Here is a 23,874-nt window from a genome sequence, read left to right as displayed (position 1 = left end):
CAATTGCCTGGCACCATATTAATTTAATATTTTGAAGAAACTGTTCTGAAATATAGATTGTTCCAGACTTAAAATTCAGTAGGATCATTTACCAGATCATTTATTTTTCTTTTTGGTAGAAGTGTTTGTTTAAAGTATCTCTTTGTGATTTAAATCACTTCTTGTTCTAACAATGTTTCTGCAGTCTTAAGTTCACCTAAGTAGCTGGCTGCTGATGGACGAGAAACAGAACGCCTCCTTCCTCCCCACCTTTGACTTTTATTGTCAGTGTTGATTATTTATTTTAGTGCTTCTCCCTTGTGGCCGATTTAGGTTTCCCTTGCTGAGCTCCTGCTGAGCTGGATAAGCTCTGGAAAAAATAACTTTACTATCAGTACAAAACAATGACAGGGAGATCAATGACAATACCCCAAATGGCAGGATGCTGTAGGACTTTGAAAGAAAAGAAAAATGATACTTCTTCTCTTCTTTTTAATCATTATCTTCATGAAACAAAATTCAGCCTGAACTTCTGGACAAAACCAAATTGATGACCATGTCAATCCTTTTTCAAACTAAAAGCATAATCCCTGGTAAAATGTATATATAATAAAAACAATGGGGCATATCCCAAAAGAAATCAGCACAGCTGTGTGAAATTCATCACCTGTTTAATCCAGGTGATGATCTGACACTTTAAAAAAAAAAAAAAATCTTTTTTACTCTGTCTCCTCTTCTCATTTGTTTGAAGACATACACTGCATCTGTGACATTAATGTAGAAACCTGGAAATGGTGCATGGAAAACAGGGCTGGCTGTTAAATTAAGGTTCTTATTTGTGTTGTGCTGCTGTGAGCAGAGATGTACAGCAATGAGCCAGAAATGCCCATTAATTCCCTGAGCTCTGAAACACCAACAACTGTCTCCAGCCTTTTTGACTATTTTCTCCTGCTATTTCTTTCCTTCTAGCAAACAAGGGATGAGAGGGTCAGTCTGAAGAAAATCTACTGCTAGAACAGCATGCCAGTGAATATTTCCAGATACAGCAACACAATCTACTGTACAGCTCAGCTGTTAGAAAAAATACCCAACAACTAGTGCTTTCTCAGACCACCCCAGCTAGGGTCCAGGATTTGGGAACCATCCTCAGTCCCTGCTAATAGACTGCATGCCATCACCTTACTGTGAGGATGACAGAGTTAAAGGATAGGAATGCAGACCCTTCCATGCTCGTTGGTCTCTGCTAAAGAACAGTCCCAGGCTAACTTAATTTACTTGTAAAGACATAATTCATGTTAAATCAGGAAAAGTTAAGGTGCATCCCCAGGCTCTGATCACACACTGTTATTTTATTGGCTGAAGAACTGCAGCTGCTCATTCCTTCCTCCCTCTCTTTCTCCCCAGGGTCACCTCCTGGCTCCATAGCACCAGTTCAACTCTGTGTGGCCATTTGAAAAGACAGATTTGTGAAATTATCCAGCTTAAACATACAAAATGAAGTGAAACAAACAACTGAAAAAGACGTAGGTATGTGCATGTGTACATGCATGTTTCTAAGCAGCTGAATCAGCACGATAAAGCTCTTGAAAACCTCCAGGGGGGATGGGAACATGAAGGCAAGGGCTATGGTCTTTAAAATGAGATCTTAACTGGATAGAATAGAATCATAGAATTGTTTAGGTTGGAAAGGACCTTTAAGATCATCAAGTACAACTGTTAATCTAACACGGCCAGATCCACCACTACACCATGTCTCCACATGTCTTTTAAATACCCCCAAGGAGGGTGACTCAACCACTTCCCTAGGAAGCCTTTTCCAATGCCTGACAACCCTTCAGAAAGGAGTCTCTATGACAACAAGCCATCTTTTTTCTTTATGGAAACAGTTTTGACCCAGGACGTAGGCTGACAACCTGAGTGACACCTCCAAGCTAGATGAACCATCGTCCTTGGTTATTGTTGGGTTCCACTTGCAAAACCTCATCTCATACCTATTATGGCACCTGGGGAGGTGCGGTAGTCATGGAGAAGATGTGCCTGAAGTGCCAGGCAGGAACTTGTCACGCGCAGAGAGAGGATAGGGAATCCTTTGCGTCATTCATCCTGTCTGCCTGTTAGGCCTGTTGAAGGAAGTTAGGGTGTGATTCCAGTAGTCTCTCTTGAACTCCCTCATACTCCTCAACCTACTCACCTCCTCCTGGAGCTCTGTCACTAAGTGGAGGAGCTTCTCTCCCTGGTTCACCTCCCAGAGCTGTGCTCAATGCTGCTGTCCTGTCCTTGTGCAAGAGCAGGGCACAGCCCTGATGACACCTGGGCGGCCTGTTCCCACTGGAGCTCTGTCAGTCACAGTGGGTGCAAAGCTTGGAGGGGCCATGGCTTTCTGTGGGGTGGATGCCACTGCTCCCTGGTTGAGCTGGCAGAGCTTCTGCACCCCTCCTGCATGACCTTCCTGCACAAACTGCCATGTTATGCTGTTTGCCCACCCTGTTGGCATCAATCCTGGTCCCTGGTGCTCCCTAAGGGCTTCTTTATAGGTGTGGGGTCTTGGCCACCGCTGCTCCTTGGCTCACCCAGGTCCTACCAGCTGCTGTGGCACAAATTGTGGGCTCCTGGCAGCTCCCTTGACTGCCCTTGAGGTTCCTCCAGTTTGGAGGAACCAGTTTGCACCACTCTTGAGTGTTGCTCAGCAGATCCCACAAGCACTGAAGCTGCTCGCTTTGGCAACTGGGTGCTAGTTTTGGTGACACCACATTTAAATCCCCAGCCCCATTACAGCACTAACTTGTAACCACAAACACCCACATTGCTCTTCAGTGTGTGGCACAGTAACTACCATTATGACATACACTGCCACTATTGCGAAATACACAGGCTTTGAGTTCACTCATATCCCTACAGCTTCAGAGTCTACATGAGTTAATAACTTGGAGTTGGTTTTGTACCTATAAGCGAACACAAGAGGAAGGCTCTTTGCCTGAGGTTACGATCATTCCAACTTGCAATGTTAGTTTAGACTCTTCAAAACTCCCTACCCACAGAGAACGGCCACAGAAAAAATTCATTCTGCTGTTGTGGAGCCTTACATAAGCACTTTTGGCAATGGTATCTCTCTGCCCAGCTGGGAAAAGACAGCACAAGGTCTGATTCCCTGCCTTCCATTGGCCAGCAATTCCATCTGAGCTGTGGCCAGGTCATGTTGCCTTGGTTCCCTCAAAGGCAGACCAGTGGGATGACACCTAAGGCAAGTTTCAAACATTAAATTGACTTGCGACCAACAGATAAGTAAGAAAAGACAGTCTGCCTTATGCTTTGCTTTATTATTTGCTAAATGTTCCCTGGACATTAATTGCTCAGTCCCAAAGTTCACACACAAATGCAGATTCAATAAAGGTTAAAAATATAAGAAAAAGGAACATGAAGTAAAAGAAGGGAAGAAGTAAAATCTAAAATACTACTAACGCTGCTATTTGGCCCATGTCTCAATGAAATTTGAGGAAATCCATCTGACTCACCTGGGAATTTCTGTACCCCTGTTTACATTCAGTTCCAGATATCTATATCACTTTTTCTACGATCTGTATCACAGGCATCCTGTCCACTACAATTGGAGCATCATGCTTGGCTTCTTGGCCACCAAACTGCAAATCCCCAACGCAAGCATATTACACGGGTTAGTGAATAAGTGAATTACTGTTTAATTGTTGTATAGCTAGTGTGTGGCTATGCATGGTATATGTGGATTCCCAACAAAAGTTTCTGCTTTGTTGAAAAAGACGTGAAGACCACCATTTGATGTTTGCTACATCCTAAAAGTAAGAGTAGGCATGTAAATTGATTCAAAAGGGGAAATTACTGGCAATAAAATCAAATTAAAGGGAGAAAAAATACCACAGGGATAACCATAAATAAATGAAAGACCAAGCACACAGCATCTCTTCTGTCACCCTGCAAGCTAATTTTTAGTCAACATTAACTCTCAGCATTTAGAAAGATCCTACATTCATTGGAACTTTGACTGGAAGTCCCTTAACTTTAGAAGCTGATAATTCATTCTGTCTTTAGGTCACCAGAGAAGTGTCCAACTTAAACAATGAACCACATGTTGAATAGTGTGGGGGCTGAAAGAAACAGGAAAACATCACTTTTTGATTTGAATCTTCTACACACTTAAGAAAATGGGAATTTTGTTTGAAAAAGTATTGAACTGTTTAGATAGTATTCTTTTAAAATTATACACTATAATGGGCAAATTGAATAGCATTTGTATTCAAGAATTCTTAAGCTATTTGTTCAAAATAGCTATTTTTGTTCCAGGTGGGGCTGCAGATATGTGTTGTACTCAATAGCTATGAACAAAACCACTAGAGAAAAAGTTTTCTTCAGACTTTAGGGGTAAAAAAAATCATAGAATAATATTACTCTGTTCTAAAACAGTAGTTTCTTTTGGAATAAATGCCATTTTTCTTGGCTTTTTTGTATGGCTTATTTCAACCAACTTGTGCACTCAGGATATCATTCAATGGTATCACAAGGGATTGCATTTATCAGTGCAAAGTTGAACAGTGCAGTCAAAGTGTGGATGCAGTTACCCTTTTCTAGGGTAACTCACTGAGAAAAGGCTCTACATGACAAACATGAGGGGCATCACGAGTGGGATTTCAGATGAGGAAAGTGAAAACCAGAGTGAGGTGGTAAGCGGATATTGAGTTGATGTCTGCAGAGAACACAAGGGAGAAAAAGACTTAAAGCCTTATATACAGGATACGGGATTAGTTTATTATACTTTTCTTTACTCAGTAACCAGTCATGACTATATACCAAATCAACTCAAAATTCCTTACATAGCCCTTCACCTAAAAAGCACCAACAGAATCTGGCTAAAAATGATCCTTTACCTACAAAACCATGAAAGCACCATAGAATCTTAGATGTAAAAAGAAGTTTCTCTATTAGTTGTGTTAACGTTTTGAATGAGTGCTATGTTTCATGTCCGTATGACACCTTTATAAAGTATGTCTCTATAAAAGAGCTTCTTTAGAAGTAAACCCAGCTGGGTCAGGTCACCATTCTTTACTTTGCCCAGCCTCAGATTTATATTAATTACTGATGGTAGATAAACTGATGCAGATCTTGATTTGAGTAGAAGACTTGATGGCAGACTACAGTGTACTGGTAATTTTTTTGACAACTGCGTGAGAGAGCTGCCTGTCCATCTGTCACATCTTGTTTTAACAGCACAAGTTGTTTTATTAAACAAGAGATTCATACAAAACAATATTATTTTCTGAAATATGTTTGAGCTTGTTCTCATTTCATGACCAAGCCCATGGCAATCCTCTTGAGCTTTTTCCCCAGAATGGTAACATCAGATCCACATTTCATTCATTTCCCATAAATAATGCGGCTTGTTTGCTGTGGTATATGGGGTACCATGTTATCTGTAACAGCTTACTCAAATATTTTTCAACCGCAGGAATAAAATAAGGAATGATTTTCTATAACAGTAACCTATTTATACCAGTTATGCCTCAGTGTTTTTTTCCACTTCAGTTTCAAAATGCAGGTCTGAGAAGATACATTCTCCTTTGTATTGGAAACATGTACATACTATAGATCAGATGAATAGAAGAATAATATATTCTACTCTATTTCTTGAATTGGTTAAAAAATTATTTTCCTTTGGAAATTAAATGACTAAACTTCTAAAAAGCAACTTCATTTCCAGAATGGATTACCTTATTCTATTCTTTTATGCTTATGATACCAAGAGTGGCTTTAAAGTTTTGGAAATGTTCTGAAATACAGAGTAATCCCTTTCTCCACCCTTTGTGGTTTTACCACTCACACGGCTAGAACTTTTTATAATTCTTGCTAAATGCCTGATTCTCAAGAAGTATCACAATTGTCTTAGTAACCAAAAGAGGATATAGTTCATACCATATTTGCATAAATTTGATTTTACCTAATACACTTCCCTGGATTCTTATTTAATTATTTCTCCTTTATTTTAAATAGAAAGATTGTGTTTTTCTATTTTTTTAAGAGCCTACATTGCTTGATAAAAGACTTTCTAGCTCTGACTGCAAAGATTGATTAATGCCACCTGAAGATTAAATTCAGTAGAATGTATTTAACAAAACCGATTAAGGCACCACTGTTTGAATGATGACTATGATATCAATGGATAAAATAAATTAACATGCCATGACTACACTGACAAAATAAATAAATAAATGTGTTTTAATTTGGCATTCTCCTCTCCTACTTAAAAAATGGTGTTGCCATTTACTCAGCCATTTCAGTCACATCATAACAGATAAGGAACTTGTTTTTACTAGAGTGAAAGAATAGTAGTTCAATCCCTGTGTGGAAAAAAAAGAAAAAAAGAGAGTTTTCTTGTCTACATCAATAGAGAACTGGCTTGAAATGTCGCATAGACATAAGAGAAAACTATTGATTTTTTTACATGGATGCTGGTCCCTGATGGTTAACACAGTTACATCGCTTGAACTTGGAATACTGATAAACAATTCATTTTGATTTCTGTCACTACTATTTAATCCAAGCAGTATATTTATTATAATATGATTTTAAAGATTAATCATTCTGTTCATGTTCATGTCTCACTTCAATTCACACTGCTGTCAGTAAGAATGAATGTCTATATCTTCCTGGTCCAGGCTTTTACCTAAACAATCCCTAGGTAATTCCCTAGTGACACTTCCAGTGGTTCTGCATGTTGCCCATCAGAAAGTGCCCAGGCTCTTAAACGTAAGGGAGTACTGCAGGTTGGGGTTATGAACAATTATTGGGTTTTTTCATGTTTAACAACTATACTTATTGAGAAGTAGAGGGACATTGACGAGTTATAAAAAACACAAGTGAAGGCATTCAGAGCTTTTTGAAGAATCGAACACCCATGGAAAATATTCCCGTCTCATACTGTCATGTATAGTGGAGTTGAACAGGCTAAATGTCAGGAACTGCAATATAGACGTCTGCACTTAAGGAAGTTATCTATATTTGAAGGAGAAAAAAGTTGATTTATCTAATCCTAAAAGAGATGTCCCAGATAAGTCAGATTATTCATCATATAAAAGAGTGTGTTTCTCTCCACACTAATAAAAAGAGTAAAGGGAGATAAGATTAGATTAGGTTTAGATGTTAAAATTAGGTGAAAAGAATCTTTCCCACACTTTGGGGCAAAGTGTTAAAAGATTACTACAAATGAATGTATGGAACACCTAACCCATGTTTCCAGGTAAAAACTTATTTTAAGTCAGCTCTTTTGGGTAATTAATGAATGCAAACATTTTATTTTGCCACAGGAAAATAATTGAAAAATATATATGTCCTGAAATAAAATGGCAGTGCCCATGACAGCTAATGGAAAAATGCTGTGATGAAGATGAAGAATAGGAAAGAGAAGTGAAGTGGTATCTGAGATGTATTTTTTAGATAAACGTACTGTGTAAAAACACAAAAAAAGTAATAACAATAGTTGTTACAGAAGCAGCTGAGTGAGAAACTTGCTAAGAACAAAAGAGGTGAGGTTGGTCCATTTTTTCAAAGCTTACATTATGAACACAAGAATACATTCTAGATTTAGTTAAGAAAGTTCTATTCTAGAGACCTCAATTATACCGAGTGACAAGACTAGCAGCACAACATGTTACTTTTGCCTTACCTCTATAAAGAAGAGACTAGCTGCTGACGTTGGATGATGATACATATAGACAGTCACGAGGATGGCTGCAGCCACAATAAGGACCAGGATTAGAATGCCAACAATCAAGCCGGTATGAAGCGTTCCACCCTTCTTCTCTGCTGCACTGTCATCTGTGGAAGCTGCACAAATGGTACACTTATTAGCACAGTAATTTAGGTTTCACCCATTCCATTTCACAGCTGCAACTGAACATTTGCTTTTTCTGTTACATATTCTTCCACAGTCCATGTTGGAAAAAGATGTTAGATGTCTCTTTCCCACAACCGAATACTCTCATAGTCTTAATGAATAGAAATTTCCACGTTTTACTAATTCTAACTCAATAAACAAAATTAATATCCTTTCTTTTGAATGCAATTTGGACATTCTGAAGTTCTTAATTACCTTCACAATTAACTTTGTTTTGATTTTCTCATAACACTATCCCAGTTGCCTTACAGACAAAGCAAGCTTCAAGTTGAGATATGCCACAAACCCTTGTGAGGTCTAGCTAATAAACACATTCTGAAAGCCTGATTCACTAACTTGGAGATGGGTTTTGAGTCACCCAATGCCACTGAATCCTCAGCCAGAAGTGTAACAGATGTATGTTAAATGACGGTGCTATATTCTAATCCTGGTCTGAATGGAACACTCATCATACCAAAGTATTAAAGACGACCATCTATTTACAAAACTTTGTACTGAGCAGCTGCCTGTGATATGCTCCCATCAAGAGAAAAGAGGGCTGTCTCTGTCACATAAGCAACTTGTCAGCATAGTTTCCAAAAAAGTGACTGGAGGTCTTTTAATAACATGGTAACATTTGTGGAAAAAGTCCCCAATAAATTAGCCAACATCTGTAGAACTGCTTGTGCTTGGGTATGATTTCTACTTTGGACAACCTGGAGTGTCACAGACAGTATAACCATGGTGATAAACAACGATTCTTAGGCACACTTTTGCATAAATAAGTGTTCTACCCACGATTACAGACAAAAGAGCAATTCAGAAGTCCTAGGGTGAAGAAACACCAGCAGGGAACTGGTCATTTGGGTTCACAAACATATCATTCTCCTAATATTCTCACTGCTTTCTGCCTTTCTGGCAATCCTTCACATCAACTCCATGCCTTACTCCATACAAAACCTGTCTTTTGTCTTGCTTACGAGAAATTTTCTTTCGATTCCACTTTTAAATTTCCTCTCACCATACTTGTTTGCCAAGCTGATGGTAATGAAAATTGTTGATTTCTGCAGTCACCCTTTTTGTTGTGCCATCTCCCTGAATTATTTGTTTGGTCTGCGAGGTCAGGGGCTGTCCCTTTTATTTATTCTTGGAAAACAGCTACTGAATTATGGTACCCCTTCAAACAAATTACTGTTACTGTTGTTAATAGTAACAACAACAACAAGATTAACTGCCCATGGTCTTTTACCATTCATCAGATTGTGACTATCGCACTCCACGCTAATATTAAAAAAGAGAACTGGAAAATAACAGAAGAAGGGTGTATTGATCCAGGTCTTCATACAGTGTTAAATGCCTTGTACAAGGGACAATAAAAGAAAATAGGAACAGTTAAACTCGTATAACATCTCATCCAAGTGTGATAGCACTTTGTCTCACCAGACCAAGGAAGACTGCGTGAAACATTGCAACAACATGGAGAAAAGGAAAATGGAAATGTATTTTCTTAGCCAAGGGCTATTTCTAACAATAACATGGAAGTGAGTCTATGGGAGAGTAAAGGGATTCATGTAAACTTCCCCTGCCTTTGCACATATTTCCTCAGTCTTGAGTGAGGACAGCTGAAACCCTGCACAGTTGCTCTGCTCTTTCTGATAAAGTCATGCAGCTTGTGGAATAAGGAGATGAATAACAGAATCAGAGGATAAAGAACTCCATAATTTGATAGGCTCAACTAGGATGTGGGAGGCATTAATGAATCTAATAAAAAATTGCAAGCATGCACCCCCACTCAAGTACTGCCTAATCCTTAAGCATCTTTGTTTTTACTAAAATGTTCGTGAGTACCTGTTCACACAGGAACTTCTGTTTTAATTTTGCTGACTGTGGACATCAAGTTTGATCTTAGGCATGAACAGGCACCAAGAACCAGGCCTCTTCCTGCCTAAATCTTACAAGGAATTTACTTAGATTTCTTAAACCTTAGTTCCCAAAGATGCATAGGATTTTTTAAAAAAGTAGTATAAGCTCTACTGTATTTTTCTTTTTAACATAGTACATACAGTGAAAATTTCCAGACCATTCTTTACATCGCTGTGTAAGAAAGGAGATGTTGCTGTGGATGTAGAAGACCTACTTTCAAATGTATTCCCATCCAAAGAGCACTTAAACCACTTCCTTATAGTTGTAGCACTATGCGGCAAAGAATGGAGTGTTCATAGTGGAGACAGAAAAGAAAGGTGACCTTAAAAAAGGTTCCTCCAACTTTCAGGCAGCTGAGCCTTTTACTTGACATAACTATTAATAATTTATTAAATAGCTATTCACTTTCAGCGGAAAATAGATGAATGCATACCAGCTCCAGTTTTAATTTCTGTTCATGCATTGTAACAATATTTAGTACTTGCACATATATTTCAAAATGCCTAGCAAATGCAAATTAAGCAATCGAAAGGCCATCAGAAATGGCCTGCTTTATTGTCCACACTCTGGGTTGGGCTATTAATTCCCAGTGATGAGCTGTTAGTTGTGTGAGTCACCCTACTGAAAAGTAATATCTCCCCAGAAGGAGCAAGAAATTCACAGTTTGTCTATCTCATGATTGTCTTCTTGACAGCTTCATACTCTCTGAGTCTTCCCTTCAGTGCAACATTGGCACATTATAAACTACGTTACCACCTGTACCCATTTTCAGGCCAATTTGCACTAAATGAGTAATTTGTATTGTTACTATGCTATGGTTGAAGGCAGAACATCATATTCTGCATATTAAAAAATGCTGGACTTCAGCAAAGGTCCTAACCACTCTGTAAAGGCCATCAAATTAATCCCCTTCGAGCTGATATTTTCTCAGTGTTTAGCATCCAGCTTTGCAAACGAGAATGTTGTCTCTTCCAAAAAACACAGGTGACAACTGCCTGTCCAGATTTCTACTAGTCTAGGGTGGAGCACTGCATGGACATCAGTGCAGGGATCAGAATGCCAAATGCAAAAAATACTGACATAAAAGCATTGCTTTTCTTAAATGACAAGTGTCATTTAGCATACATGATAGAATATAAATTACTTCTTTCTGAACCATCATCTCTGATTATTTCAGGGGATGGGTAACTATTCAGGCTATCACTAGCATGTGTGTTATAATCTACAGTTGAATCTACATCTAAACACTAGGAGAAAGGCTGAAACACCTGTGGGAAGGGTCATTCCTGTACTTGAAGCCACTTCAGCATTTTTCAAACTTTCTTTACTTTCAAACTTGTAATTTTCATAATTCGGTTCATTGACCCCAGGGCTGAAATACTCATGAGAAGTTGATTTTGTTTTCTTCACACAGACACAATAAACAGTGTTGTCAACTTTGAAAAAACTCTCTGTTGTAAAGTCAACTGACAGTTCTTTTAAAAAGCCACCATGGGAATTAGATGAAAAAAAGGACTTGGAAACTTTTTTGGGTGCAGACATCTTATTAAGGCTATCACAGCACATCTGCTATTCCAGGCCAGGCTAAACCCTTGGGAGGATATTTGCCTTATGAATAATCCTTTCCCAAAAGGAGCTCTCTCAGTGGAACTTTCCCAAATTTTCCTTTTCTTGTGCTGAAAAAAGGAATTGCTACATACAATATACTCTATTTATAATTCCTCCCCAGATTCTTACATGCCTAAACCTTTTGAGCAGAAGGAGCATGTTAACATCTCCAAGGTTAGTCTGGTTCTCATTAGGTGATGAATGACAGGACAGAAACAGCAACTCACTCTTTTTTCCAAATATAAAGGCACACAATACAAACATGAAATAACTGTTCTCCTGCCAGAATGTCATTTAAAAAGTGAAAGTAAAAACACAATTAAAATGTTCTCATTGTTTGCCTGATAAACACATAAAGACTATACCATCTTTGATTTTATGTTACTATATTATTTCTCTAGTTACAGTAAAGTTAGCTTATTTTGGTGTAGGATAAAACAGAAAACCCCAAGGAATTATCATGAATTAAAATCTTGTCCTGGCCCATGGGGACTTTGATGCTGATGTTAACAAGAACAAAGGTGTGTAAAAACTGGAACTGCTCTTTAGAGTGTTTGTAAACATATTGTGGATACTTCTTCAATATTGTTTTTCTCACTACTACATATTAACCATTGAGGTCTGCAAAATAATGAAATACACTGTTTTCTATTATCTAAGTTTAAGGTTTAGACAAAGTTTCTAGTGTGATAGGTTTATATATGAAAAACCAAAATTGTGATACATACATGTACACCTCTCATGACATGAGATGGAGAAGAGTTTACTTACCAGAGATTAGTATCTCTCTCTGTGAGAGCAGAGATACAAAAAAAAAATTATGGCAAAATGGAGGCAAAAAAAGTGAACTTCTGGTATCTGGCTAGATCTTTCTATCCTGGCAAGAAACTTTCTTTTATATAAAGTGACAAGGAACCAAAGGAAAATGACAGACAAATACATAGAATTTCATTGGGTGGACTTGGAAAATTAAGCTTTGATTTTCCCTTTCCAAAAGCCATGTAATTCATTTTTACTCTTGTATTTTCATCAGATGGTAAAAGCATCAATTCATACTCACTTCTTATATGTATATGCTTCTTTAAGTGAATAAATGCAATAGCTTATTTGACCCTCCTAACTAAAACAAATATACTAGCAAAGCCAGGGATATATGTGACCAAAACAGCAGCCTAAAGATGAGAACTCAGTACCAAGACTAGTTCTTTTCTCCCCTCTTTTTATCAGAAGAATGAATTTTCATGCCAAACCCCTGAATTTGTCACGAAGACACAGAGAATGAACGTCATGATTTTTTCTAATATAGGAATGCTTGAGAATAAAATGTGCATTCATTGTTAGGTCTCATGACAGCAATTGTATGAATTCTTAATATTCATTAAAAACATGACTTTTTTTTTATCTGGTTGGTCAGATGAATATGGAACTATCACATGAGTATGAAAGCATCTATTAATCTTTATTGGCATAGAAATGATGGTTTATTAAGTTGACAGTGTTTCTGGCATGTTTTATGGAAAGATGGGTCTGGTTTCAAGTGCATGGAAACAGCTCCTACAGATGGAATAGATTGGAAAAATGTATAGGGTCAGGTATAAACAGGACAGCCTTATGTACTCATTACTCATGAATATGCAATACATAGATTAATTACAGAAACACAATATGCGGTAATATTTTTAGAGGTTCTATGCAAATATGCCACTTTTTAAGAGTTTAATTGTTAACTGCAGAACTTCCCCTATACTCCCTAATGTACCTCTTAGGTAATGATTATTTGCTATTGGCCATGATTTTGAAGCTGTAGTGTGTCCAGCTTTATAAAAATATATTTATTGATTAAAGTAGATTGGGCCATAGTAATATTATTAACAGTAATAATTAATATTAATAGTCATATTAATGCAAAATGAGTATGTTAGTTATTACATTAAAATTATCCTTCAGATATTAGCTTAGGAAAAATCAGATATGCTTATACTATATTACTACTATTACTTTAAAATTATCATAGAATCACAGAAACTTGATGATCCATTAAGAAGACAGCATTTAGGTAATTTAAAACTTGCTGTGATGACACAATACAACTTTTTTTATATTGTTCACACAGATCCCATTAGAGACTTCAAGAGACTCGTCATTTACTTTGTAATAACGTATCTCAGTCTGAAATCCTGAGCTGTGAGGGAAATTGAGATACACTGAAAGCTGATTTCTTAGCTCCCCATATCTATCTACTTCTTGGTTGGGTGCTGGGTACTACTTTTGCTAGTTATATAAATTTGATATATAAACAAAGGCAGTTACTGCTGAGCATAGGTACTCTTTGATGTATCAGATATCTAAAACACATACCTGTCTTTTTTAAAGTCATCTAGACAAGGAATCAAGAAATTTTCATCCCTCTCTGAAGTTTATTTCAGGGTAATAAAAATGCCTGCCAGTGACAGTACTGGAACATTCTGGCTTTGGCAAATTAGCTGTATCTGGCAGGTCAAACCCACCTCTCCTTGCTAGTATTGCAGTTATCTTTCTGATACACTACTGTACCTATGTTAATCTCATTCAACCATCCTTACACCCACAAATGTTCTTCTGTAGCCATTCTTGGACCACTATCAATCTGGTTGCTCTCATCCAGGAGTTTCAGGATGTCTGATAGCTGTTTCCACATGAGAGATCTCTACAAGCCATTTGGCAACACCTCTTCTCCACGTGTTTGCTCTGCACTTTGGGCACACAAAGAGCAAAAACCCCCTCCTGCTGCAACCTCTGAGGCTAACCTGCACCTACAGATCCAAGTTCACTCCACCCTATTTTCATGATTGTGGGTTTGATTTAATATGTTTCTGTAAAGAAGGAGGACATAATGTTTAGGGCAGCTGAGCACAAAGGATTACAGTCTACAGTGAGCTTGGTAGAGCCACGGGATTTTTCTCCTCCTTTGTGCCTCTTTTTACATCTGGAATGTGAGTCTAACCAGGAGACTGTCTATTTTATGGGGCAGGTATAAGTTTCGCCAAACCTAATATTTTTTTCCTGTACATAATGCAGATTCCTGAATAGATGATTAATGACCTGCATATAGTAACTGTGGGACGGAATAAGGAAATTCAGAGTTAGAAGGATTCTACAGAGACTCAGAGGAATCTCCATAAAAATGTTCTCTCTGCCTCTTAGGAACAGCATGCTCTGGATTTCTCAGCTTCATCACAGTAATAGAGTGTGATTTTCTTGATTTGTGAGTTCATTCTCTTAGAATTTGTTAACATTTTTAGGTTAAGCCATTGCTACATGTTGCACGGTTTCATGATGATTTATAAAGTTATGGCTCAGCAATAACTTTATAAATCGGTTTCTGATTGCATGTAAGGAATGAAAGGTGGTCTTTGAGCGAGAATATTACAAATTGTATCCCACAGATTCTGAATTCAATATCTGGCTTTGCTATCAATTTTCTGTAGGACCCAGGGCAACTCAGTAAGTGGCTCCAAGACTGATCAACTACTTAGTGCAGTAAATGGATGAGAGTGCACTAAAATCAAATCCCTCTGTTTATAGGACGACAGCAATCTAAATATGTTAGCTAAGGACTTTTGTTCCTCTGCTCTAAAATATCACCTAACACTACAATAATTGTCATCAGTATTAATATTAGTTGGAGTCACTTGTGGCCACTATACTTAGTAGCATCAGGCAGTGGCCATCACAAAGCTCGATATTGTACCATATTGTATCATGCCATTTGGCCTGGCAAGGCAACTGACTTGCCAAATCCAGAAGAGCAAAAAGTTACCAGATTACAAGAATTGAAATTGTCAGCCCATTGACTCCTCTTAATCCTACTGAAAGCAAACACAAGACCATCAGGTCAAGCAGGCTGTTCCTCTCTAAAGCTGTGTCTAATGCTTCCAGTTACTTACTCCCCCCAGCCCCTGCACCTTTTGGAGATAGACAACTTCAGGTACTTCAACTTCAATACAAAACGTACAACTATATTAGTGTTCTTTCACCTGACTTCTATTTTCCACATCCTTCACAGTGATCCATGCACACTGATGTCAAAGATGAGTGCGCAATGTAAAGGAGATTGCAGAAGGATACTGACTGCAACTACCTGTTTAACTCCACATAGACTAGGCAGTTAAAAAGGCAGATGATCATGGGAACCCTGTGCGTTCTGTCATGCTGCCACAGCACTCTGACAGCAACAGGGACAGATAATAAGATAAAACATTAAGTAATGCATCCCTGTCTCATAAGTTTAACCAGTCTATTACATTTAGTCCTCATAAAATCTCCATTTAGATGTACATGTGGTTTTCACGTTAACTGTTTAAGCTGGTACAAAGTCTACAAATTGTATATGCTTAACAAAATCAGTTAAATGTGTACCTTTACATCAAAGTCATGACAACTGTAAGAATAGATACTATATATCATTTTATATTGGGCCTAGAAAACCAAAGTAAACAGGTATAACTTAGACTTCAATATAAGTCAAAATTTCTACACATCGTTGTTCTGGTTTAGTGAAACTATTTTATTATGCTTCTTTAACCAGATGTGGTATATAACATATATATAAATAGTATATATACTTGATGATCTTGAAGGTCTTTTGCAACCTAAATAATTCTATGATTATATGGTTCTATAATGCCTGCTATGATGTAAAAATGCCCTGTTGTGCTAGAGGCAGAAAGAGCATTTGCTTTCTAGGGGATATATTCCAGTGCCACTACTTTGGAAAACTTCTGCCATTATTTGATTGACTTTCTGCAGACTGGATTGGTATAATAAGATGATGGCAGCAAAATTAAGATGCAGTGGAAATGCAAGAAATTCTGAAAGAGACACAAATATCTTGCTCTAAGTAACATTTAAGCACAATCCAAAGTACAATGAAACAAACAGAGAATAACTCAATTTATTAATGCTACCAATTTAAATGTCCTCAGAATAAAGATATACAAACTGTGATTCCATTTTTTAGCCAGAATTTAGGAATGCAGCACTATCCATTTGTATTTGCTTTTAAAAACACGCATGTAGCCCACTGGCCATGGCATATATTATGTAGAACATGTTTTCTTCCTGTGACTGATGCACAAGGAAGATGGCAGTATTTATATCAGAGGCTGTTGCTTTTCCAAGCTTATGTACTTGGCTTTGGAAGGCTCCATTTCAATAAAGTATCTGCCAGCAAGCACTGATGTAGTATCATACTGAACACCAGCAAGGTTGCATATGCTTTCTGTAAGTCACCAGATTTCCTGAGAAGGAAGAACTTGAACATCACTGGACACATAATTTTATGTTTCTTACAGCAACATACTATGGTAGATCCCACATCTGTTTCTAAGGATAATGCTTTCCTATTCTGAGTGTTACAGCCAAACTTGCAGAAAGCAGTGAACAGCATTTAGCAAATTGCTTGGGGTCTAAACTTCAACTTTGATCATGCTTTAATCATACTGAAGAAAATAAAAGACATCACTAATATATCTTAAGACCTGTCTCTAGTGCTGAGAAGTGACTGCTGAGAAATAACAGAGGAGGAACAGCTCGGAAAAGTTCAGGGAGAAACAGAGACTAAAATGTGGAGATGTATCAGCACTTCTTAGCTTGTAATCTACAGTGTGAAATGTAATATATTGGAAGACTCACTGACTTGAGTTATATTTTATTTGTTCCTTGACGTAAATAAAAGAAAAAAGAATGTAAAAAACCTGATAACCTCTGTTTACAAGGCTCTTTCTGGTTTATTTGATAATCAAGGTGGCTAATTGTTCTTCTTGAATCTACCTTTCTTTATATTTTTATCGTGTTAACACATTTCTACCCAACACCACCTATTTTGCTGACCTCTGTGTTCTAATACTTTTCTCTATGTCCTCTTCTATTTCCATCATTACTGAAACAATTCCAAAGCTGTTCTGTGATTAAAAAAAATAATTATACAAGCACAGCATATAATACTGTGTTGACAGTATAAATTTTATGATAAGTTGTCTCCAAGGAAATCCTTGCTTCCCTAAAATTGTATGAACTCTGCAATTTTAGGGGAACATCAGCAGTTTTGAATAAGTGGAACATACAGAAGTCAACACACATTATCCATAACCTAATCTCAACAGGATTTTTGCAATAATGGTAAAAATCATAAATCCTTCCTTTTTCATGGGAGAAGAATGGAAGAAGAGGTCTGAATCTTGGCCAGCCAGGTTTCTGGACAGGAATAGAAACAGAACACATTAGCTAGGATAACCTGAAAAGAGATGATGTAAAGAGATCTTTGGTACCCACAAGTAAGATGCCTACTTTTAGAATGTCATTAAGATTTTTCTTTGAAGCTGACAGAGATAGACAAATCTATATAGCAACTTATCCCACTTGGACACTTTCTCTGCCTATTGCTTGCCACTGGCTATGAGAGAAGCCTGAAAGAAAAGCTTGTGGCTTCCTGGCTAACACCAGATGAAATGAAGCCTCTGAAAGGTCATTTCCTCTGGCTAGGCCAAGATCTGGTGATAAAACAACATTGTATGCTGTAGATCTTATCCCATACAAGGTCCACTTTAAAACATTTTTAAACCACCACAAAGGTTAGGTTTAGAATTGTTTAATTTAATGTGTTTTAATTTAAAATTGGAGAGGACTCAGCTAATCTGTTGTGACTTGTTAACCTGAGCAAGCTATTTTGGACTGTGTGGTCGTAATAACTTTTGTTATGTCAAAAATCCTTGTTTTCCATAAAATGTTGGCTTGTTTCTTTGTTGAAATAGGTCTAATTTTCTGGATAATTTGCAAACTTAACATATTAGAAAGAAATAAATTAGATTATTATTATCAGGCATGAACTAGTGTTCAACATGTTGCAGCTGGAGTTCAGGGTACACAAGAAAAACAGGACTGAGCCTGTAATTTCTCAACAATTCCTACGGTAGGAAGAGCTCAGACTGCAATTTTGAAGGGAAATTAAGAAGATGACTAATGGGAGTCAGTTTCCAGGCATCTGTGACTTAAAAAACAAACAAAAAATTCCAGCCTTGATTTAAATTTATCACTGTAAATAAAAGTACTGTTTTTTCAAAATTTAGATGTGCATTTTGATCATTTCTTACCAAGTTTTTTAATCTTTCAAGATCAAATTAAGCTCTCTATAACACTAATGTTAATCCTGTACATCAACAATGCTCATATCTAGAACTATTTTTGAACAAGTCCACAGCAGAGTGAAAGTATCAGGACACAGACATTTCCTAGCACGACATGTGCTGGGATGGACTTTTTCACAAATAAATAAAATAGCTTTCTTTATGCTTTTTGCATAGCTTTCCTTTTTAGTAACAGTAATTTCTGTACATCTCTATGAATGAGGAATGTAGCAGTTCGTCTGACACTGTCCAACACACATGCGCTTTTCTTTTGAGCTATAAAGCTGAAGGATTGAGAGGGACTCATAGCAATCAAATCATCGCAACCAGCTGTCTGAAAAGGTCAAATAAAATGTCTAGATGTGCTGGCCAATCATCTAAATCATCCACCAAAGTATTCTCAACAGGAAAACAGCATTACTGTATAGCCACAGTCAATTACTCACAATTTTTATGAAAAATTAAGCTTTTAAACTGTTTAGTCAGCTATGTTGTGTTATAAGAAAAACGAAAAAAAAGAACAAAATCTGCAATTAATAACAAAACCCTACATTTTAGTGCTGGACATATCTTAAAACTTACAGAATGTTTGTTATTTTAAAGATAAATAAATGTAACAAAAATTTGGATGGCATGCCAGCTACATTTTAAAATGGTTTATTCATGTATGTATTGGGCATCTAACATGTCTCTATGAAGAAAGAAGGAAGACAGAAAAAACAGAAACAAGCAAATTTGAAATTTATGTTAATGTAAGCCACCAAAGGTTGTGGGTTAATTAACACACTAACTTGCAAGTTATTTTCTCATATAATTAAAAGGTCAAAGCATTTTGACCTGAACCCAAAATTTAATTTAAATTTAGTTGCTGCTTTATAACATTTGGTTTCAGAAGTCCCAGGCAGAGGTAAGATGCAGAATTTCTGTAGAATCCTTTTGTTGAACCTAACCAGATATTGACTGCTATCATCCAAGGACATAACAAGCTATAGCCCAGCACTGACCCAATATAGCTTTGGTTTTCCATTATAAAAGGTTCCTTTTCATTAGAGTTTTAAAGGATCGAGTGTGAGAAAGTAAAGACCCTGTATTCGTGACCTGAAATAATCTACTCTTTTTGAAAGGCTGACAAATCACAGAGAATCAAAGAATGGGCCTGCGGCTGCAGAGTTTTTATCTGAGTGTAATCTAGGGGTCACTGAAAAATTCAATGCATAATTGAAGATTCATCAAAAAGAACTTCTCAGATTAAAAGCTACGTTTACTGTGTGAATGAGAAATCCTGGTGTGTTGCTTTGCTTTCCTGTTTTTTGAAGTCAATTTCTTTTTTAAAAATTTCAAGAATAAACGAAAAAGCTCCAGGAAAATGAATAATCACATCAGGCGCTGGTTTGTCCTCCTAAAATGCAGTAGCTTTCTGCATGGAAATGGATTTTCTGTATTTAAGATATGGGATGCCACAAACCCTACCACCTCACTCTACCCAGTAGGCCACAGCCATCCCTCACTTGGTCTAGTATTCAACATTTCGTTTGCTTTCACAGGATTTCTCTTTTTCAGAACTTCGACAAAGAGTAGACAAGCGAAAAAAATAATCCTGTTGCAATTTCCAAACTAAAAGAAAGTTGGGGGTGTTTTCTAAAGCCCACCTTTTGAATAATTTTTTATATAACAGAATACTCTTTTGAGCTCTTTATGAGATGCTCACAGTGGAGGGCTGGCTGGTCCTGGGCCAGCCACCTGCCATGGACCAATGGCTCATGGGGCAGAGTGTAAGCACAGCTTAGTTGGGAACACGCCTTATGCACTGAGCAGACAGGGGACGGGAGAATGAAGTGCTGACTGATTCACCTTGTCTATTAATCTTTAAGAGCACTGAAGCACTTTCCACAACAAAATAAAAAGCAATCTCATTTCAAGAAAAAATAACAGAATGGACAAAATGCCTTAAAGTACCACTCTGAGTTTATAGATGACCTTATTCCAAGAGATCACTTATGTGTCAAAGTCACATCTAACAACACTTCCAACAAATGGACGCTTCAATGCACAGTACAGCATATGACCAGCTATGCTGTGGTTAGTGACAGCAGCAAAATGACAGAAGAGCAACTGGTAAGGAAGGGGATGGCAACTGCCTCCTGAGGAGTAAGCAGACTTTTAATTTGAGGGAAGGAGAAAATAACGTCTGAATATTACTGAAAAACAAACTACAGGAAAACAGACCAAAATGCTAAATGGTACCTGCACACTGTTTTCCCCAAATTTGAATAATTCTCCATGAAGGGCCCTGAGAGACCACTATACCTGAGCAATCCTGACCTGCTGCATTTGGGACCACTGTCCATGGGACTACAGACTCCATGTAAGCTCACCCAAAGCTAAGTTATGTTGTAGGTGAACCTGTATTGAGCTCCCTTCTCTGATCTTGTCTCCTGGACTAACCATGGGGCTTGTCTTCAGTCATGTCCATGCACCATGTCTCCTTGGATAGACCTTAGAGCTGTGTTGCAAATTTTTCTCTTGCTCTGTCTCCTTTTGCTGCTGACCAGACTACCTGTGTGGATCTGGTTCACTACCTCACCTTCTCTAGGACATCTGACAGGAGCTGGTTCCTTTGGTCCTTGCCTGAGCTATGCTGCTGGCTGGCTGTGTGGAGCCTGCTCCCTTGCCACTCCCAGCCTTGCCTTGCCCACCTGTCTTCCTCCATGACCCTGGGCCTGCCTCATCACTGCAGACTCAGCTGATGGTCACTAGACTGATCCCTGTTGCTGCCCCATAGCTGCTGGACTCACCCTGCAGCCTGGCACGTCTGGCTCTGGTTCACCTGACCCCGAGGGAGGCTTGGTGGTCTCTGCCCAGCGGCATGGCAATCAGACCATGTAATAGTCCCCTTTTTATCAGTGGAAATATAATTTACTTCAATTTGCTCAGCAAACCATCCTCTGCTTTGACAGACCATTTTGAAGCCTGCAGAAATCAACCCAAATCTTTCCTTTCTCCTCAGCAAGCTCTACAGTGGCAGTGAACACAGACACAGCCTACGTCTAATGGCCTAGTCCTATTCTAATAGCAAAATTTCCATCAGCTTCAAATGTAGAAGGAACAAACCTCGGGTCTCAGTCCTTGAACCCATAAAGAAGATCACAAAAGTACTCCCCTGCTGAGCCTCATTTAACAGAGGCCTTTATCATTAAGGCAAGACGATCTTATTAACTTGTATGGTGAATATGCATGGAGAGATACAGGATCTCTGCTAGTACAGAGACACAGATATAAAATGGGTATGTTTAATGACAAAATGTAATGTAATTTTTAACAGAGTATTATTATTTAGAACTAGCATCATATCACAGAATCACAGGATGCTTTAAGGTCATCTTTAAGGTCCCTTCCAACCCAAAACATTCTATGATTCTATGAACTAGTTCCAACCCCCCTGCCATGGGCAGAGACACTCTCCACTAGACCAAGTTACTCAAAGTCTCATCCAGCCTGGTCTTGAAGACAGCCAGGGATGGGGCATCCACAACTTCTCTGGGCAACCTCTTCCAGTGCCTCACCACCCTCTCTATGAAGAACTTTTTCCTGATACCTATTCTAAATCTCCCCGCTTTCAATTAAATCCTATCACCCCTTGTCCTATCAATACAGGCCCTTGTAAAAAGTACTCTCCCAGCTTCCTTGTAGGCTCCCTTCAGGTACTGGAAGGCTCCCCTCAATACAGTTAAATAAGGCTGTATTATTATAATACCATTAATAACTGTAATAATACAGTTAAGAATTTACTTAATATGTCCATATTTGGAAGTTAATTAATCCTGCTGTTTTATTAAAGAGTTACAAAGAGAGTTGTAAATGTTTAATTTACTAAGCAGTTGCTAAGCTTATTTGCCCTGCTGCTCTTCCACTCAGATGTGAAAGGATGAAGTCCATTGGGAGTCTGGCAAAAGCTATTTCTACAATCTGAGTTTGATTAATGAAGTTCAGTGGAGTATCATTTGAGAAACCACTGACATTATTTACAGACAAAAAAATTATCTCTTACCTCCATTATCTTTTAGGTGCAGTGCAATCTTGGTGTCATCTATAAAGGAAATTCAATGTTAGTTGTAGGAAAATGGATTTTTCTAGGTCATGATTAATTTTATGAATGACTTTCTAATGTCAAAGAAATTCCACAATTAGAACATGATTTCGTACTCAATGAGAATTCGATTGTGGTGTTCTTACTTACAGTGAGAAATGCTTTATTTCCTTATTACTAAAACACCATTTATGAGAGTGTTACAGTTAAAGGAGGATTCCAAATACTGGTAAATAAGGGTACTGGAGTTTGTCTCACAACACTTAACAAATATTCTATTTATTTTACATGTTCATACATAGTGTGAGCATTCTATCATCTAAGAACTATGTGAACCAACATAAGACAATAAAATAAAACAGTGCCTTAATTCCTCTTCTGAGAATCATGAAAAGGTCTGACAGTTTTAAATCCTGTTTATTTCCATATTCCTCTTCTTGTGGTGAGCTTTACTGAACAAAATAACAGGGAACAATGCTGCTAATGCAGTCCAAATCCTGCACTGAAAATATCTAAATTTCTCTTGCTGCAAACAAAACAGACCTTCTTATCAATAGATTCCCACCTTGCAATTTCTTCAGCTCAATTTTTTCTATCACAGGCCACTTAAAAGTTCTGCCTGTACCCGGTACCTTTTCCTATGTTAATATACAATTACAACAGAAAACCCCCTGTCCTGTTTTATAGATGCTATTTGATTAATCTGTGTTAGCTTTTCTACGAGGTAGAATTTTCTCCAGAAGCTGGAAAGCAGGATATCTCTACCACAGAAAGGCAAGATTTCAGCAGCCAATTGAACAAGGATGAGAACTGACACACCGTCACTTACACAGTTAATTCAGTTCAGAAGCCTGTAGAAACTATTTCACAACAGTGAGCACTGCATAAGAAGAACACTGTCAACCAACTGAAAAAATGTAAATAGGAAAATTTCAAAGAGGTTTTTAATTTGGGTGACCTCTAATTTTTACCTGGCTGAACAGAACGCCTAAAGGAATTAAAAATTCATTAAGTCTGTGATTGGAGTTTCTTCACTAGCTTTAGCAGGGCCCTCTCCTATTATTTCAGTAGGCTTTGGACAATGGCCTGATGGTTAAAGGAACACAAAAAACTTCTTGTAGCCACAAGGCCTCCAGAAGTCTGCCTGCGGCTTGTCCATGCTTCCCCAGCATTCCCCCCTCTTTCAGCATTTCTTCCCTTTGTGCCTTACTATTGTA

The 23,874-nt window shown here is 37.8% G+C and overlaps 1 protein-coding gene across 1 annotated transcript in view; it reads right to left on the bottom strand.

The window, feature by feature from the left end:
• PLXDC2 (plexin domain containing 2) overlaps positions 1-23,874 on the bottom strand; it is an 80,513-nt gene that overhangs the window by 5,759 nt on the left and 50,880 nt on the right. Inside the window, exons 9-10 of the mRNA XM_010148432.1 lie at positions 22,619-22,657; positions 7,667-7,827 (exon numbers count right to left, since the gene is read on the bottom strand). Coding sequence (XP_010146734.1) covers positions 7,667-7,827; positions 22,619-22,657 — 200 coding nt within the window. The remainder of the gene's footprint in view (positions 1-7,666; positions 7,828-22,618; positions 22,658-23,874) is intronic.

This window comes from Eurypyga helias, unplaced genomic scaffold (genome assembly GCF_000690775.1).
Source record: "Eurypyga helias isolate BGI_N326 unplaced genomic scaffold, ASM69077v1 scaffold6033, whole genome shotgun sequence".
Taxonomy (NCBI): domain Eukaryota; kingdom Metazoa; phylum Chordata; class Aves; order Eurypygiformes; family Eurypygidae; genus Eurypyga; species Eurypyga helias.
This window is presented reverse-complemented; position numbering and strand designations above follow the sequence as displayed.